Consider the following 20,450-nt stretch of genomic DNA (forward strand, 5'->3'; position numbering starts at 1 on the left):
ATCTGGTCCTATGAAAAGCTTTTTTATTTTAAAAAGATACTAGAAATATTTACTGCATGGGCTGGGGCTAGCAAATCCTAATCTAGGCAAAAAAAACTCTAATTAAATCACTGGGTGATTTCCTCTGTTAAGGTCTGAAAGATTCTCAAACAAAACTTTTAATTCCTTTTTTTATATTTTATGTTTTTTAACCTGTCATTTGAGTTATACAAGCATTAAATTACATCTGATATTGAATAAGAAGGTTGCTATAATCTAAATTTTAGTTGGACACTATTTTTTATTCCTAAATTATAAACTTTTTTTTCCAACACCTACCCACAAAAGAAAAAAAACAAAACAAAACCAACTCCCTCCCCCAAGCTAGACATTTTCAAAGCAATTTTTGACATAGCTTGCAGTACAGTACTGGGAACATTCACTGAACATGGGTGAGTGGGGGCGGGTATTCTTTTCCATTTTAAACAAGATTATACTTTCTCTGACAGGGAAAGAGCCTTTATTGCATCATGGCACCTTCATTTGTATAACTGTAATGATTCAGACTTTATTATACCTTTTTCAAGAACCATTAGGTCTCTTCACTAGTATCATACACCTACCAGCAGATTATAACATTGCCAGAGCAATTGCTTCACTTTTGTTCCCAAAACAACCTATTCCACTGTAGCTGATAACTTGAGCATTGTGATAGGAGGCTTTTCCAGTGTCTTGAGGAATCATAGCCACTGACAGCATCTAAAAGCTGGAACAACTGTCCATCACAGATGTACTGCTCTTGGAAGTAAGCTCTTTACAAAAAAAAATCAATAAGGGCCAAGGACATCTTTTTATTTTAGGGATGTTACAATGACAAATTTGTTATGTATGTTAACTATCCGCTTATCTGCCAGTGTTCTGAATACACTTACTAGACATGCAATAAAAAAGCATATTAAAAAGGGAAAAATAGATTTAAATTGTAAGCCTCATACTTTTGCTTCAAGCTCATCTTCTCCCAATAGTTTTAAATTATTCATAGGGGAACCATATAGTTGTCCTTTATCAGATTAGAAAGTATATTAGAAACGGGCTATTGACAGTTTACATAACTAAACCAAAAGGAACACAAACAGTGCAACTTGAGGGAAATAATACAGCTTTTTAAAACAGCCTCATCTTAGTAAAAATATTTGGTCACAGTTCCATCATTATTCTGTAATGTAAATGCCTTAGTGGTGTATCATGCACATTTCCCCCCCCCACCCATGCATTCTAATGCACACAAGCATTTTAGGGCCAAACCCTGGAGAAATCCTAACTCATGGAACAAGCCCACACATGCTTATCCTTCACGGTCAGTAGCCTACCCCAGGGTTGTAGAATGTGTCTACTTCCACTGTCACACGTTCAGGACAGCGCTTGTGTAATGCATCACTTACATACAGGGGAACTGGAGGTAATGAACGGTGACTTATGTCACAAGATCGACCCGCTTCACCCTGCTCCTCTTGCCCAAACCCGTCCTGTCTAATGTATTTCTCTTCTGAGCATGAATCCAATCCTCAAAACATGGATATATGCTTTATCTTTGAGAGCATTACCTTGTCTGACTTGTAAGCCTAAAGCCAATCACTGATTCTTTGTTTAAGCCGGCTGCTTCAATATTGATGACATCGTCTACTTCTGGCTCAGTCGCAAGTAACAGTACTGGAAACTTCCAGACACCACCTGTAGTGCACCGTACCACCAATGTTGCTGAATTCCTTCAAAATTAAGTTAAAAATATCATTACAAGGAAGGCATAATGAAATATAACGTCAATAAATCCTTGTCCAAAGTAAGCCTGTGTTTCTGCAAAACTGCAGTGCATCCTAATGAAAATACAGTTGGCTCTAAATTGGAATGTCAGATTTTTACACTGTATACCATATTATCAGTCTTACTTTGGAATGGAATGTCAACTAAACAGCTCATCTTGTTTGCTGTACATTAGTTTTACTAAGAAATGACCTAATGCAGAGGCAAAACAATTGGTGCGGCTATGAGGCCTGATTCTTTTATTTACATGGTGTGACTCTATAAATTGCAATGGAGTTACTCCAGATTTACACTGGTGTGGAAAGAATATGGGCCCCAATCCACAGAGGGACTATAAATGTGGAGTCACAACACTGAGTGTTAGAATGCTTAACTTTTGGGTGCTTAGCCAGCCAGTGGAATCTTCAAACCCTGAGCTAGGTACCGAGGCTCCCTACAGTGGCCAGCTACAACAGTGAAATTGGTGTAGTCCCATCAGGACCTACAAGATGTTGGGGACCCAAACAGATGGAGCACGGCATTTCACCTGGAACACAGGTTCACAATGGCATTCATTCACATTTGGTGTTTGTGCCCCTCTGTCAAATGAAAGTGTGACTAGGCTAAATTTGAGTGAGTGACATTGCAAGTTGGCACACGAGGTTGCAGCCTGACTCAGGTTTGGCCCGGCCACCCTGCCTTCATGATAGGCACCAGGTTGCAATGCCACTCATTGCTCTAATTTGGTCTGTGCCATGTGAATATGGGAAAAGGTGATGGAGCAAATGGAGCTGCTGGACGGCTGAGATCGAGAGGAACCGCCCTTATCCAGGACCAGGATGCTGAGCTGGGGGAATGGGGGTGTTTAATAAGTGGCCAGGAAGGTCCTGAGACAGGGGGTGAGGGGCTGGGTCTGAGCTATTGGTGGGCTATGGGGTGAGCAGGGAATGTTGAGGTCTATGGACTCTGAGGGGTTGGGGCAAATGGGGGATGTTGAGGAGTGGAGGGGTGAGTTGTGGGGACTGAGGCAGGAATAGAATATGTTAGTGTTTGGTCAGGATTCTGGGGTGAGTGGGGGATGTTTGGGGCTGTGGCCAGTGAGGCTGAGCTGTTGCGAGCTGTGATGAGTGGGATGTATGTCAGGGCTGCTGGTGTGAATGTGGGGGCTGGAAGGATAAGAGAGGCTGGTGGATGGTGGTTGGGGTATATGTGGAAGGGAGGGGCAATCCAGGGGAATGTGTGGCGTGGGGCATGTATCGGGTGGTGCTTTGCTGAGCAGCCTCTGATCAGAATTAATCTCTTTTCTCTGTTAGAATGTGTTTCTCTCATGTACTGGTGCACTTTAGCTCCTAAGCAACATTTTGCTAATAAAGAACCATTATCAACCTTGTCTGATCAGCCAGTAAAACTGGGTTTCTGGAGTTGCCCAAAAGTAGCTGGAGCATACAAGTAAATCTTTGCTCATATGTGGAAGTATTGAACCCTATCCAAATAGAATTAGAGAGAACGAGCGAGAGTGTGTGTGTGTGTGTATGTGTGTGTTAGCAGTACTTTGGAGATGTTACAGATATGAGTGAGGGCTTGCTTTTTATCTAGGACAGGTAATATTCCTATGATATGAAAGCAGACATACCATAACTGCCTGACTTAGATAGTTGTGGTAACATGAACTAGATACCATGATCTATGAAAAGTGCTGAGGATGTATTTGTTTCAATAGTGTTGGGGGTGGGGGTTGTTTGTTTTAAATTGCATGGCTGTATGGATCCTTGTGTTTGGTGTCTGTGACACAGAGCCCACGATTTATACATTCACCGAGTCTAAGGCCAAAAGGGGCCACTGTGATCAGCCAGTCTGTCCTCTTGTGTAACACATGGCACAGAACTTCCCCCAAATAAATCCTAGATCATATCTCTTAGAAAAACATCCTATCCAGTTTTCCAAAGTGGCCTGTATATTGGTGACAACACTTGTTTGCATTTGGTGCCCAGCCTTGTGATTTGTGAATGTAAAGCAAATGCTGTTTGTGCTCAAATTGCAAGTTTTCCCAAGGGCAAAATTGTGGGTTGAGATATAAAGATTTGGGGCTTGATTCCCAATTGCATTACTTCTCTTTTACAGCAGTGTAACTCCATTAATTTAGTTCCAGTAGAGTTGCACCAGCTTCACATTGGAGTGATGACTCAAGCCCTTGGGCTTTTTGACTAACTGCACATTGCTTTGATGTACTTTTCTACTTAGTTTAAAGTTTGACATATAAAAGCTGTTGCCCATGTTTTATGTTGATATAATGTTTGTATTTATTACTAATTTGTGCAGTCTCATAATTGCTGTTGAACACATTTTCAGATAACAGTTATTGGTAAAATGTTAGGGTTTGAATATGGGGGCTCTATCTTATGGTGACATCACACACAAGATTGATTTTTGGAGACTAGACTAGCAGTTCTTTCAGCAGAAATTGAATGAGAAGAAAAGTTGATACATCAAAAATAGCTGATATATTTGCAGACCAAATGATGGGAAAACAATGATTTTGGTTAAATTTTTTATAAATCCATAAATGCATTTTTTATTTTTTTGGTGTGTAGATAGCCTGCATATTGTGTTCCTCTATTTATGGATAAGATGGATATGTTCTGTTTTTCCAATATGGTAAATTTAAGCAACATTTTAGATTTTGCTGCAAAAATAGACTAGGGACCCCCTTTCCTGATTCCAGAGTCCTCTGGGGCCTTGTTACATCACTGTCTCCTACACAGTGCATGGGCACAGAGATAAGTGCCTAAGAATGGGATCCACAAAAGGCAGCACACCAGTTGCGGAGCAACATAAGCTAGCCAATAGCAGATGCTGAGGAGAGGGATGTGTCCTTTGCCCTGTCCCTCTCAGGGACTTAGATGCCTAAGTCTGGGCTAGAGGAAGCGACCTATCTCCACTTAGTTCCCACAGCCGGGAACCCTCTCCCTGGAATCAGGTGCCTAAGCTTTCTTGCCAGGGCGACAACATTGCACCCCTAACTCCACACAAAATGACTGACCAGTGCGGGGAGCTGGAGGGAAAGAAGACATCTCCCTTATTATTAGTAGTGCAGCAGTTAGGGCATTTACCCAGGATAGGAGAGACCCCCCTTTGAATTCCTCTCTCTGCCTGATGAGATGCAATTTGAACCTGGGTTTCTCACGTCTCAGGTAAATGCCTGAACTACTGGATTATAGACTCATAGACTCATAGACTCTAGGACTGGAAGGGACCTCGAGAGGTCATCGAGTCCAGTCCCCTGCCCTCATGGCAGGACCAAATACTGTCTAGACCATCCCCAATAGACATTTATCTAACTACTCTTAAATATCTCTAGAGATGGAGATTCCACAACTTCCCTAGGCAATCTATTCCAGTGTTTAACTACCCTGACAGTTAGGAACTTTTTCCTAATGTCCAACCTAAATCTCCCTTGCTGCAGTTTAAGCCCATTGCTTCTTGTTCTATCATTGGAGGCTAAGGTGAACAAGTTTTCTCCCTCCTCCTGATGACACCCTTTTAGATACCTGAAAACTGATATCAGGTCCCCTCTCAGTCTTCTCTTTTCCAAACTAAATAAACCCAATTCCTTCAGCCTTCCTTCATAGGTCATGTTCTCAAGACCTTTAATCATTGAGAATCTCCATCTCTGGAGATATTTAAGAGTAGGTTAGATAAATGTCTATTAGGGATGGTCTAGACAGTATTTGGTCCTGCCATGAGGGCAGGGGACTGGACTCGATGACCTCTCGAGGTCCCTTCCAGTCCTAGAGTCTATGAGTCTATGAGTCTATAATCCAGTAGTTCAGGCATTTACCTGAGACGTGAGAAACCCAGGTTCAAATTGCATCTCATCAGGCAGAGAGAGGAATTCAAAGGGGGGTCTCTCCTATCCTGGGCAAATGCCCTAACTGCTGCACTACTAATAATAAGGGAGATGTCTTCTTTCCCTCCAGCTCCCCGCACTGGTCAGTCATTTTGTGTGGAGTTGGGGTGCAATGTTGTCGCCCTGGCAAGAAAGCTTAGGCACCTGATTCCAGGGAGAGGGTTCCCGGCTGTGGGAACTAAGTGGAGATAGGTCGCTTCCTCTAGCCCAGACTTAGGCATCTAAGTCCCTGAGAGGGACAGGGCAAAGGACACATCCCTCTCCTCAGCATCTGCTATTGGCTAGCTTATGTTGCTCCGCAACTGGTGTGCTGCCTTTTGTGGATCCCATTCTTAGGCACTTATCTCTGTGCCCATGCACTGTGTAGGAGACAGTGATGTAACAAGGCCCCAGAGGACTCTGGAATCAGGAAAGGGGGTCCCTAGTCTATTTTTGCAGCAAAATCTAAAATGTTGCTTAAATTTACCATATTGGAAAAACAGAACATATCCATCTTATCCATAAATAGAGGAACACAATATGCAGGCTATCTACACACCAAAAAAATAAAAAATGCATTTATGGATTTATAAAAAATTATTATGGGAGATTCTGATGTGATTCTCCTATTGAAGCTGTTCCACTATTTATAAATAAGTACATATGCTTTGATCCAGAGAGTGGCTTCATAGTCCAGTACTTAGGGCACTCACCTGAGAGGTGGGAAACCCATATTCAAAATCCCTTCTCCTCAAGCAGAGTGGAGAATTGCAATTGAGTCTCCCACATCCCAAGTGAATTCCCTAAATTCTAGGCTAAAGGTTACAAGGGAGGCTGTCCCCCCTCTCCCCCACTTAACTGTTTTGTGTGACATTAGGCATGCTTTAAGAACGCCTAGAAGATTGGGCTCCACAAGCAAGGTAGGTGAAGGGGTACGTATCCTCACCTGGTTAGAGGATTGTGACGGGACTTACACATGAGATAGGTACCTATGCTGAAACATTATGGTCATGGCCAGAGGCAGAAACAGGTGCTATGGAGACTTTTACAACAAAAATGTAGACCCCTATAGGGTTAGGTGGCAGCTTAGCAGGGGTTTTGAGGCTCTCATGGCAGCTACAATTTTGAATTTAGGCCCCATAACTCCCACTTTAGCGTCCCAAATTCTTTTGTAGATCTGGGCCATGGTTCATAGTGTGTTAAACTAATCTGTTAGACCAAATATTTGAGATTTGACCTGTGCTTCTGAAGAAACTAAGGATGTAATAGGTTTAACAGTTTGAGGTGGGTATCTTGTGTCTTGCTTTGCTGTACCTTGTCAGATGATGCAATAAATGCTATGGACATGAGCTGATACAGAAACTACTTTTTACCCCAACCTTTCTACACACTGTTTTGTGGGTCCCAGGTACATACAGATGCTAGAGGTAGAGGAACTTCTCAAATCTAAATGATATCAATGAGAAGGTTAAGTGTATTTTATATAATAAATGAAAAGTGGCTGCTCCTCTGTTAAATTTCCTTGATCTCTGCTATATTTTGTTTATGGCTAGCTTGGCATGTGTCCTGAACTTATCAAACCATCTCTCCTGTTGACAAATAGGTTTCGATCAAATCATATTTTAAAATGAGATATGTATGAAAAGATACTGTTAGTGACCTCAATCACTTACAGTTAAATTCGGTGGATGCATCATTTTTGTATTCAAGGGTAATTGAAGGTCATTTTTTTCATAAAGCCAAGGATAGAATTCTTATACCAACTATCCAGTCTAAAGGCTTTTCCAGAGTACTCCACCCTACATTAGGTATGGCCACCAAAGAACAGGTAGATACCCATGGTTTCTTAGAATTCCCTTTATCATAGGGCTTCAGATTCACCCAGATTAAAACAAATTAGGACTGTCAATTAATCACAGTTAACTAATGTGATTAACTCAAAAATTGATTGCAATTAACAAATTGTGATTAATAGCAGTTTTAATCACACTGTTAAACAATAATGGAATACCAATTGAAATTTATTAAATATTTTGGATGTTTTTCTTCATTTTCATATATATTGATTTCAATTACAACACAGAATACAAAGTGCACAATGTCACTTTCGGGTGACATTTTAAATAAGAAGTGGGCAGCATTATCTCCCACAAATGTAAACAAACCTGTTTGTCTGAGTGATTGGCTTAATAAGAAGTAGATGTGTAGGCTCTAAAGTTTATGGTTTATTTTTGAATGCAGTTATTTTTTGTACAGAATTCTACATGTGTAAGTTCAACTTTCATGATAAAGAGACTGTACTATGGTACTTGTATTAGATGAACTGAAATACTATTTCTTTTGTTTCTTTTTTACAGTGCAAATACTTATAATAAAAAATAAATATAAACTGAGCATCATACAGTTTTGTATTCTGTGTGGTAATTGAAATCAATATATTTGAAAATATGGAAAACATCAAATATTTAAATAAATCATATTCTATTATTAACAGTGTGATTAATTGTGATTAATTTTTTTAATCTCTTGGCAGACCTAAAACAAATGTTAAAAAATAAATACACAAACACATAGGGACACTTTTCCAAGAGAGGCAGTCTCTCCTGGCTCCTCTGGATAGCATGAGACTTGGATTTTGATAATGCTATAAATTATTAGTTGATGTTGCTAGGGCTGTACCATTGCCAGTGCTTCACTCTCCTTAATACAGTGATACACACATAACCAGAGTAACAACTTCCAAGAACCTTCCCAACCCGCGTCTAAGATCAACCACTGGCAGTTTTTAATATCAAAACATCACAATGGAAAAGGGCAAGTAAGCACACCCGAAATGTTTATTGTTAGAGGAAAAACAGAGAGAGGCAAAGCAGAGAGAGGGACATATGGGACGGAGTTGGAAAGACAAAGGAATATATTGCACCCACTACTGCCAATAAGTCTCAAAGCAGATAGATATGGATGCTGTAGAAGTTCAGTGTCAGACTTACCTCATTGGTTTGTTAGGTGCAAATACTATATTGAAAGTCAGTGTTATAATCCCGGACTCTGCATCCCGATCTTTTTGCACCAGATTTATAGCCACTGAAGACTCTAGCTGAGATTTAACTTTATTAGATTCATATTGAATTTCATACAGAAATTCATCGGTTGTAGAAAAACCTAAATGAAACAAGCACAGAAGATCAATTTGTGAATGTTCTAAATGCAAGCATTCTTCTTTCTAACAGGATTATAACTGTAAAGCTGTGTTTTTGGTACTGTGTATGACATATATCAATTAATAAACAGATAGGTATCTAAAAGTGGAGACCTTCTGGTTGAACAGGGAATTTCACTACTTTCCATTGGTGGGTGGAGAATCTCAGACAAAAAGAGAGAGGAGAAAAAAAGGAAAAATCAGTCAGGAGAAGCTTAATGCTTATACTTCTGCTCTGATGATCAGTGCTCTGGTTACCACTTTCACAGGCAAGAGAGGTATTTCTAATTAATGAGACAAAAGTAAGTTAGAAGAGCATCATGCTGTTTGCTGCTAATGCCACTAGGGTACTATCCAAAAATCCCTCATTTAGAACATCATTGTCAGTGCTGGTTGCCAACCAGAGAAGTAGTTGCTGTACTGAAAATAGTAAAGGTGTCACTCGCTGTCTTCTCTCAACCACTGTAGAATCTATGAAAAGGCAACAAAGCAATGTTGTAAGATTAACCATCTGAACATCTTGAAGCAAGTATTACAGCTGGTAAAAACAGCAGCCTGTCCTTATGAGAATCTACTGTGTACCCTGGGCTCTATTAAGGGGGAAAATAATTGAATAATAGGGAAGTATGTTGCTGATGCACTTAAATTAGAAGTATTAAGGGACATGTTTCTGGGCTATCCTAGCAAAAAAGATGTGAATTATATTGGGAGTGGATTTTTATTTGGCTTTCAGATCCCATATGAAGGACAAAGAGACATGTGCAGGCAAAGAATTTAAGATCCCTATAGTTCAAAGAAAAATTCAGGAGGCAGTAGCAACCAAAAAGGTGCGGTCCCTTTGGGAGTTCACCAATGCTAGGCCTGTGCCTTTTGCCTCTGGCTTTGATTCCGGGAAAAAAAAATAAGAGGGAGTACAGAGAGTAGTACACCATGTGCCTTACCCCTGTGGCCCCTCTATTAATAACAATATTGATCTTAGTCTATGTTCAGTTTGATATTCCTCATTTGACACAGCAGCAGCCATGATAAAGAGATGTGGCCAAGGTGCACAGTTAGCAAAGTGTGACATTAAATCTACATTTCAGTCCATCCCAAGGATTTTAACTTGTTTCCAGTTTGAATTACTTGTTTGGATTGATATTTGCCAACAGGCTGTTCCATCTCTAGTTCAGCTTTTGAGAAGTTTAGTACAACGCTAGAATATTGGGCTGTGAGGAAAATAGGCTTACATAGTGGTTCATTCTCTTGATGACTTTCTCTTTGCAGGAAAGTTGGGAACAGGCAAATGTGCCCACCTATTGAGTGCTTTTCAGAAGATGGGTGCACACTTGGGTGTCCCACTGGCCTCTGAAATGACAGAAGGGCCAACACACAAGTTGACATATTTGAGAACTGAGTTAGTCCAAATGCAAGGTTTATCACAGCTACCCATGGAGAAGCTGGATAATGTAAGGGTGTTAATATGGGCAACATGGAGTGCTGGAAAGATTAAACTCAGGCTAGTGGGCATTCCTGGACTTGGCCATCACTAGGCATGCCAGGGTTTGCACAGACCTTGTTATTTACAATTGTAGGAGACATTGGGAAGAAGGTTGGGGTCCAGATCCACATACATTCTATTATGCATTGGGACTACATGCAGGCAGCCAGGTCAGTAGGTGGATCATATCTGAGCTTCAAGGCTGAAGCCATTTGCCTTTGGTGGTATGGTAGATGGGGTATGAGTTGGAATCAGCACACGCCCCTGCTGCACTCTTTGAGGGTTGAGCTATAGCCACATGTCCTGATTACTTGCCTGGACAAAAATGGTCTTGCAAGTTGCATTGGCTTAAATTTAAGGATTAGAGGGATGTGAGCTGATTATGCATTTATGGCCTCACACTCAATTGGTTTGGTCGGAGATGCTTGAAAGATGAGTCTGGTGGGTGGCCATTGAGCCAGCTTGCATTGACAGGGTTGGAAAAATATGAACCATGAGGTAGCCAGGATAATTTTGGGAGGAGTAGGGGCAGTGATAACACACAGGGATATCAGATACAATGGCCCTGAACTAGTGACCACTGTGAGTAAAAGCTAAAACGACCAGCTTCCAGAGCTAAATGAGACCCAGGATTGTGCAGTTGGACCTTGTGCTCATGAGAGGGAAGAGCTTTGAGGACTGAGGTTCTCCCTATTCATCCTTGTGGCCTCTGTCACTCCACCTCCCTTATGCAGGTGCCAAATAAGTTTCACAACTGAACTGAGTCCATAGGGAAGACTGGGAAGAGTCTACCCTAAGTTGTTCTTTGGTTGGTGGTAAAAGCCCTGTAACCCACCCTGTAACCAATTATATGCTTGGTTCATGAGAGCTGGGATGGACAAAGTGCCTCTTTAAGTAAGCATTTTTAATTCCATAATTCCCCTATGCCTGCAAAATAAATCAGTTTGTTATCTGATTACCATATATATGCTTAACTGATTTAATGTTGCTAAGCAGTGCATCCATTACCAGCAACTTTCATATGCTGAGTACAGAATGCTTGTACAGGATTATAATACAGTGGTTCCAAACTCTGTACTTCAATTATAAATGTGCTGTCATATAAATATATGGTCTCCAAGTAACACATATATAGATTTTGCTATTGATGAGAAAATTCTTGGCATCATTTTTTCCTTCTTCCCCCTGTAATTCACACTTGGACATTAAAGTATGAATATACTTTCCTGTTCCTTTTTAAACTGATATCTTAATAAGTATGGTGTCGAGGTGATGCACTCAAATTGAGAGACAGTGCAAGGCTTGTTGTCATTCCTCTACACAAATGCCAAAACATGGAGATTCAGACATAAAAATTTAACTCAGGAGGGGAGAGAAACCAGGACATCATTTGAAGCCTACCACAGAGGCAAAATTGCGACTGCTGAACAGATGTTTCTTTTGGCAGTCAAATCACACAATACTGCACAAAGGATGCCTGTTTTATAGTTCAAACAGTTCAGATGCTAGGAAGAAAATGCTGTGGCTGGTAAATTGATTATTACATTCTGCTTTCAGTTTCTGAAAAAAATGTTGTTTGTTTTCCTTTCCACATTTGTATATGATGTTTGTCTTTTTAGTCACAAGTGATAAATATTTATTTTTCTGCTCAGGGCTAACTGTTTTATAACCTGTTCTATGTTCATATTAGGTATTCTGTTAAAATATTTTAATATTTACAACACTTGAGGAAAAACAATGTATTTATTTGTGCCAAATGCAAGTATTTGAAAGCATCTTTATGCCAGTCCGCCTAGCTGGTTGTGAATCTGCACTGCAAATCTAATTTATGGCAGTTAAAACAGAAAAATGTAATTAGATTTTCATCAGAGCTGCAAACCCTAAAGACTACCATAATATCATATTATGGAAACCCTCAGTGAATATGTTAATATTTGTTTCTAGACAGTTCCATGACACACATGCTACCTAAATGAAGTGGCAGCTGCTAGAGGCAAAAAAGGTTGTATATTATCACCAGAAAATTGTCCAAGTTGTGTGACTAAATCAAATGATCCACATTCTTTGAGCTCTTAAAGATTCCAATTTTGATTAAAATGGTAAAAGAATAAAGCAGCAGGAGAGAAAACTGCCTTGGTTTTTAAAGTACTGCCATGTCAAACACATGTGGGCAATTTCACAGTTTTTACAAATCAAAATTTTACACCTGGTGTAGAAAGATCATATTAACTATAATCATTCACAATTATTTTTCTTTTTAAAACCACTATTCTCTATTTACTGCCTAATACAACAGCCACTTTAGCTAGTTCAAATTGTAACACACTGCAGCCAACATGAAAATGCAGCTTAAGTAAACCATCCCTGTTTTGAAAGGCAGCACGATGGACAGAGCCCTGGCCTGTTTTCTATCCCTAGCTCAGCCACTGGTCTGCTGTATCACCTTGGAAATGCCACTTCACCTCTCTGTGCCTCAGTTTCTTCCTCTAAAAAACAGATGTCTTGCAAGGTGCTTAGCTCTCCATATGGCCCTGCTACTGTTGCTTCTTCCTTGGCTCTGAGTAAGAAGCATGGTATTGGACAAAGTTATTTGAATATTTAATAGGAATTTAGGAATTTAATAGAATGAAGGGGTCTCTTTCCCTTTATTTTGTTACTTTTGACTTATTAATAAAGTACCTGCCTGTAATCTTTTCTCTTATTTGATGAATACAAATTACTGCCCGAAGTACTGCTTTTGTATTGAATAGACAAGGATTTTTAAGGCTTCTGAGTCGTGACAATTTAGAAAAAAATATAATTGCTGTTGAAACATTATTCATAAATATAGTTTACTGATTTTGTTCTATGTAGCTTTTGAAATCTTTATTTTTTAAAAGAAATATTCCTTTCTTATGCCAAGTTTACTTGCAGTCCTGCACGCATCGTTATTTGTGATGTTAAGTTATATTTTCTGAAAAGGATCACAAAACCTGGATTCTAAAGAGATGAAAGTTACGTCACACATTGCTTGTTCCACTTACTATCTTGAGTTCGTTCTGATTAGAATGTCATTTTAAAAAGGATAAAGATGAATTCTCTTGGATCTGTCAGAAGCTACTTCACCTATTAATATTTCAGCAAAAACTGGGAGCTGAAGAGATGCCAAATGGATGAGTTCTGTATGGGAGTGACTTCTCAAACCTTACAAGCTTTGTGAGAATGTCTGATTGAAATTTGCACTTTTGTAACTGTTAAATCTATCAATATTAGACACTCTCTCGAACTAACAGCTCAAATTATTAAAAGGCCAGATCTGGCCCAAGATATCTGAACCAATACATTTTATTTAATTGATCAGAGCTGTAGATCAATACAGGGTAAAGGAACTCTCCTCTATTTAGAATTCTCAGAGTATACTTCCTCTTATAGAGCCACACTCTTAAAGAGTGCATATTGTCATCAGACATTCTGAGCTCTCTGGCAGAAAAGTAATTGTTGGGCCTTTCCATCAATTCAGAATGTCTTTGGAGGACTCGGACAAAACAGAAGAGGAGGCATGAGAAGCAGTGTACTCAAGCAACTTTTCTTTCCCTTTGGAATTATCTTAGTAGATCCTCACTCTTGGTAGAGTGACCCACAGGGTACAAGTCCTAGGAAAAAGACTGAGCAGTACTTCATAAATTAGAGAGTTGTTCTCCCACAACAAGCCTCTGATTTCTCTCCTAAGGTAAGAAATGGCCATTGGTTAGAAGTGTGAATGGAACTCCATGCAGCAGTTTTACAGATTTCAGTTAGACACATTCCTCCAGTATGCTAGAGATGTTACCTTAGCCCTAATTTGTGGAGTCCACAGGACATCTAGTACTGCTTAGTCATAATATTACAGGGTCTGATATATTTAGAACATCTCTAAAAAGAGATTGATTTCCAGCTGGACTAGCTCCCAAATACCACAAATAACCCTGGAGCCTTGCAACAACTTTTCTCTTCTAGTAATAACTCAGTGCCCTCTTACACAGTTCAGCTTTTCTGAACAGTTTGTGGGATCTGGAGCAAAAGAATGGGAGACTGTTGTGCTGATCATGATGGAATTCAGAAATCACCTTGGGGAGAAGTTTCAAGTGTGGATTCAGTACCACTTTATGAAGCATTGTGAGATCACCCTGGCTCTTTGTGCTCAGGAGAGTATAAAGGGAGGAGTAGTTCTGCCCCTTCTTCAGTTCTTTTGTGTCGGAATGCTGATGGTAGACTCCAATGCAGTAGGAAGGAGGGTGGGTCATCGTGGACATATGCAACAGAACTCAAAGAACACCAGTTACAAGAAGGTGAGTGACCATTTTCCTTCACTGAATGCTTGCATACGTCCCTTACACTGTACGTTAGCCAAGGCAGTAAGACCTGGCATCTCATTGGAAGAAGGAACTTCAGGATTGCTTTTCCCATGATCACATCTCCCCTGGATGCAGAGATAAGTACACAGTGTCTTGTAAATGTGTGAACAGAAAACGATGTCACTGCCCTGCAGATGTCCCTGAACAGATATGTGCCACAAATGCTGCAGAGGCTGAATGTGCTCTACTGTCTGTAGTGTTCTGTAAGTCTTCTAGAAGGTGTTATATCTTTGGCAGTGTAGCACGTGTGATACTCCATTTTGAGAGTCTCTGTCCTGTAATTGTTATCCTCTCAGATGTTCTAAATAGGAAACCAAGAGTTGAGTAGAAACCCAACGGGGATTTGTCCCCATCCAGGTAAAAGGCCAAAGTTCAGTGCACATCCAGAATATGCATGGTTTGTTCCCTTGTGTGAGCTTGTAGCTTTGGGAAGAAAAGTAAGTACAGACCAATTTAGGTGAAAATCAGGTTCCATCTATGAGAGGAAATTAGAGTGCAGCCTAAACAGGATGTTGTCTTTGTAGAAAATGATGTGTGATGGGTCAGTCACAAGTGCATTTAACTCTCCCACTCAGCCACCAAGAAAGCTTCCTTTGCCATATTATCTTAAAGTTTCAGCTAAAACAGTTCAAGCCATTTCAAAGGATGAGATTAGAAAAAACAGTGTTATGCCAATGTTATGCCAACCACTGCTTCCTTAGAGTAAAGGGTTTTAAATTTGGTAGGGGAGTGAATTTAAATCTGGTTGAAGTGAGCAGGAGGCTAAAGACTTGAGTGGAAGGTCTATAAGGGAGGACAACATTAAAATTCAAATTTCAAGGCAGTGCTGGATCCTGAATAGGTAGGAACCATCTATCTAGACCTTTGAGGAAGCTGACAGATTTCCAAAATAGTTCTACTATAGATTTGAGGGTAAAATGCTGTGATAGCAAACCCAGATGCACACTAATGGAGCTGAGGTCTAGACCAGACTCCTAAAGATGTAAAGGATAGTCCAGAATTGTTTGAAACTTCATCTGAATCAGCAACACATTATGGAACAGCCTCCAGATGGAGAAGCACTTCCACTTACTCGGGTAAGCAGCTCTTGTGGAACGCTATCTGCTATTGAGGGTGACATTCTGGAGTGCAACAGAAAAGTGAGCATCCTTTGCATTTAACCACTGATGATCCATGGTGTGAAGTGCAGAATTTGGGTGCAGAACCCACACATGGTTCTAAGTTACGAGACTTCTCGCAGGCATCAAGAGCAAGGGTCTCCAGTAGATAGCTTGTATAGATTGGAATACCACAGCTGCATTGGCCAAGCTGGAGCTATAAGGACCATTCTGCCTCAATCCTGTTTCAGCATGAGAATAACCCTGGGAATCAGGGTTACTGGTGGACAGGAGCACAGAAGATCCTTGTCCCATAGAAACAGAGCTGTGACTTGCCTTTGAACAGTACTGGGGGCACTTTCTATTTTGCCAAGTTGCAAACAGATCCACCATCTAACCCCCCCACCAATATGAAATACCAAAGCTAGAATGGCTGTGTTGTGAAACCGTTCATGGTCTAAGTTGAAGGATCTGCTCAGGCAATCTACCAGTATATTTTGAAGATCCAGAGAGTGAGATGTCCAGAAAGTAACTTAGCTCCATATGCATAGATTCCACAGCTTGACTGCCTCTTGGCAGAGGCTGCCTGACCCTCCCGTTCCCCCGCCTTTTTGTTCACATAAAGTACCACTGTGGTATTGTCAGTGAGCATCTGAACAGTTTTGATCTGAATATGAGGCATGGACTGTTGATATGCACAGGATATCGTGCACAACTCAAGGACACTGATATGTAACCTGGCCCTGCAGGCAGTCCACAAACCCTGAACCTGAAGAATGCCCAGATGTTCTCCCCAAGCCATGGTTGAAGTGTCTGTTACTGAAATCACAGAAAGGATAAGGGGAGAGAAGGGAACACCTATGCATACATATCAACTCCAAGATGACAACACCCTGTCGAGGATGCATACCAGCTTATCCCGGTGGTGACTGATTGAGGGAAACATGCTGACTTGAGCCATGCTTGCAGTGCTTTGAGGAAAAGCCTGGAATGAGGGGTCACGTGTGTACATTCAGCCATGTGAACTAGGAACCTAACACAATTCCTTACTTTGGTTCATGGGTGATCCTTGAGTGACACACACAAGTCCTATATTGTCTGGAATCTGGAAAGAGGCAGAAACGACCTGTCAGAGGTCGAGTCCAGGAGTGCTCCAGTAAACTCTATTCTTTGTTAAAGGCAATAATGATGACTTGTCTTTATTTTCAGGCTCAGAATGCTGAACAGATGGAGCACGTGATTGATAGCCATCTCTAATAGGTGTCTGGAGTGACCCTGAAACAACCGATCATCCAGGTAATGAGACATGTGGACATCTCTCTGTCAGAGGCAGGCCGCTAGGAATCCCCAAGGGCTGCAACCAGGAAGAACAGCCTGTAGTTATTACCCTAGCCATGGCCCTGACAGCAGCAATGCCATGTCCAAGGAAGCGTGAAGAGTTGATTGAGAGACCAAATGACATTTTGCAACAAGAGACTGAAACTGCTCCCTAGAACTTTCTGGCAGTTTATTCATGAACTGAGAGATAGCCTCCCAATTAAAATAGTCATATCTGGGAATTAAGACTGGTTATTGGCCATGTGGAGCTATAAACTTAAAATACATCTTTCTCCCAAAGAGATAAAGCTTTTTTGCATCTTTTCCTTAGGGTTAGCTTTAGCCCAGCATTGATGACTCCTCTCCTTCACCGCAACCACTACTAATGAGCCTGGCATAGGGTGTAACAGAACTGCTCAAACCCTGGGATGAAACATGCTATTCACTTTCTGTTCATTGGGCCACAAGTGGAAAGGAAGAAGAGGTTTATCACAGAGTCTTGGTAGGCTGCATGATGGCCTTGGGTATTCTTCTCCACTAGCTCCACTTGTGTACCAAGAGAAGTAGCCATTCTTTTGAGGAGCTCCTGGTATACCTTAAAGTCATTCAATGCCAAGGAGGATGACAACAATACCAGAGTGTCATCCATTAATAAGGATGATACATTAAGGGGGAGGCAAAGGAGAAACCTCCTGAGGTTTGGAGCCATGATACTGGCAAAGGCTGCTGCTCCAAAGGGAGTTGAGGTAAGTCCAGTATCCTGATATCATAGGTTGATCAGTACCGACCATCACAGGTCTCTTGGTACTGGTGGTGAAGACTCTGTCCTCAGTATGACTAATGAGAAGACTAACAATACCGGGCCCCAGTCATGCTGCCCACATGTTCTAACCCCAGGCTCTACTATTCTCCGATCTCCATCCATGTGTATGAGAATGTGACCTGGAGGAAGCCCTGGACTCTTGGTAGCATGAGACTTGAGAAGCCACCTCTGATTCCAACAAAGAATAGGAATATTCTGAGAGCCAAGGTGGTGTATTAACAGGGCTTGTGTCTGTTTGTTCCTCAGAGACTGTGACCAGAATCTATTCCAGGAACGCAGCACTGGCGGAAGCACGGATGCCTTCCTACCTGCTGGTACCATGCAACAAGGTGGAATCAACACCAAGGTGGAGGATGACAAAGTGATACCAGACTCCTATGGTTGATGGGATCACACCACAGTGTACTAGAGCTGAGGAGTGTGGTACCTGCACTCATGCCAACCAAGGGTATTCACCCTGGATCAGCGGCGCACTGAAAAGCATAGTAAGTCTCTGTCCACTGCATCAGCCTCTGGCGTTATTGGTACCTGTATTAGTGGCTGTCCTACTATGATCAGAGATGTCTCATCTGTCTCAGATGGTGAAGTACTACTTGTGATGGCCCCTAGGAGAGTACCAGAGTTAACGACTCAGCTCTATCCGTATGAGTCACATCCAGGCAGTGGTGAGCTGAAGGGCATGCTCTATCATGGGTACCAGCATGATCATCTGTGGAGGAAACCCACATTCTGCTCTTCCATGAGTCTGACACTGACTTCTTATGTTTGTGAGAATATGATTACTCCAAAGTCTTTGACCTTGAAGACAGTCCCAGTGACAAGACTCTCCTGCAACCCCATCCGCCAGTAAAGCTGGCTCTGGGAAGGAGTCATTGAAGAGCTTCCCTTGGACAATTGAGGAGTTCAGATGCTAGTGTAAGGGCTGCCTTTATAAGAATGCGTTGAAGGTGTTCTTCACACAGCTTTTTTTGTCCTGAATTGAAGCCTGGCAGATCGAGCTTGTGTACCAAGCTGTCTCTTATGTGGCATAGGCTTCCCTGGTACTCAGCAAGGCAGGCAGGCCTGTCTGAGTGGAAAAAAAGAACCAAACCAGACAAATTATAATAAAAATAAGAAAATCAAAAAGAAAACATCAGAATAACAAAAGAAAAAACAATACCACTAGGCAAAATAAGTAGCAAGAACTTTGTTCTCAAGGTACACGGAATACGTTAGTTTCTTCTTAGCACTGGTGGTTGAAGGGGGGCAGAGTGGGCTATCTCTGCCCTTTATATGCTGCATTTGAGCACAAGGAGCCAAGATGTGGTTGGGGCTGCCTCTATGGGTACTACTAGGAAAACTCTCTGGCACTGGTCCACGAGACACTCACACACGCCTCTTGTGTAATGGACATATGCAAACACTTGAAGAACATTAAAGAGATATAAAAACCTTCAATTTAAAACAGATGTCAGAATTTGTCATATAAATGTTAGAATATTAAAAAGACATTGTTAAGGTTGATAGCATAAATTGAAACATCCTTTAAAAAGAAGCAGATTCCTGAGTATGAAAATTCAATCAGCCTCCCCAAAATCAAGCTTGAAATTCTATTAAATTTTATCTTCTCTGCCCTGTGAGCCATTGGTGAGAGAACCAGGGTGACAGCTTTCTTCATGTTGGCTTATGTGTACACTTTGCATGACTACTTAAATATTAAGGTGATGGACACATCAGAAGATAGAAGGTGAAATTCTGGCCCCACTGAACTTAGTGGCAAAACTCCCACTGATTTCAACAGGCCCCGGCTTTCACTCAAAGAGTGCAGGATACACATGTTGTGATTTTCTTCCACTCTGCCTGTCTGCTCTGTTGTCATCTAGCAGCTTGGTAAAATCCCAGGAACACAGTCAGAATCAAGGAATCATCCAATATGTATACACATGCTTGAAAATTATAACAAAGGTGATGGAGATCTGATTTTCATAGACTCATAGAATCATAGAATGGAAGGGACCTCGAGAGGTCATCTAGTGCAGTCCCCTGCACTAGTGGCAGGACCAAGTATCATCTAGACCATTCCTGAAAGGTATTTGTCTAACATGACATGTATTTGTCTAACCTGCTTTTAAAAATCTCCAGTGATGGAGATTCCACAACCTTCCCAGGCAATTTATTCCATTGCTTTTAGGATCATCAAGACTTGAGTGTATTTCTTTAGTGCCACATAAGTTTTTAAAACAGAAACATAGACCAGAAAACACCTTCAAACTTCAAAGTGCAGTTTAACTCTAAAAATGGTATTGTGCAGTTTCAGGTTAGTCTCTCAAATCTTCTCCGTTTCGAAGGAAATGTACAAGTGTCAGGCCTATAAACTCACCTTGGCATCTGAAAATCAACCTGTTTCATTCCCAGTTTACATATCACCTTGTTATTAGAACTCAGTAACAAATCTATTGATGATGTGAGAGTCAGAAAATAATCCAACTCACTCACCCATAACAGAATTGGCTCTGG

General features: G+C 41.1%; 1 protein-coding gene across 1 annotated transcript in view; it reads right to left on the bottom strand.

The window, feature by feature from the left end:
* Positions 1-20,450, bottom strand: part of CFAP47 (cilia and flagella associated protein 47) — a 681,124-nt gene that overhangs the window by 28,189 nt on the left and 632,485 nt on the right. Inside the window, 2 exon segments of the mRNA XM_030575652.1 lie at positions 1,584-1,745; positions 8,656-8,827. Coding sequence (XP_030431512.1) covers positions 1,584-1,745; positions 8,656-8,827 — 334 coding nt within the window.

The sequence above is a fragment of the Gopherus evgoodei genome, chromosome 1, assembly GCF_007399415.2.
Source record: "Gopherus evgoodei ecotype Sinaloan lineage chromosome 1, rGopEvg1_v1.p, whole genome shotgun sequence".
NCBI classification, from domain to species: Eukaryota; Metazoa; Chordata; order Testudines; family Testudinidae; genus Gopherus; species Gopherus evgoodei.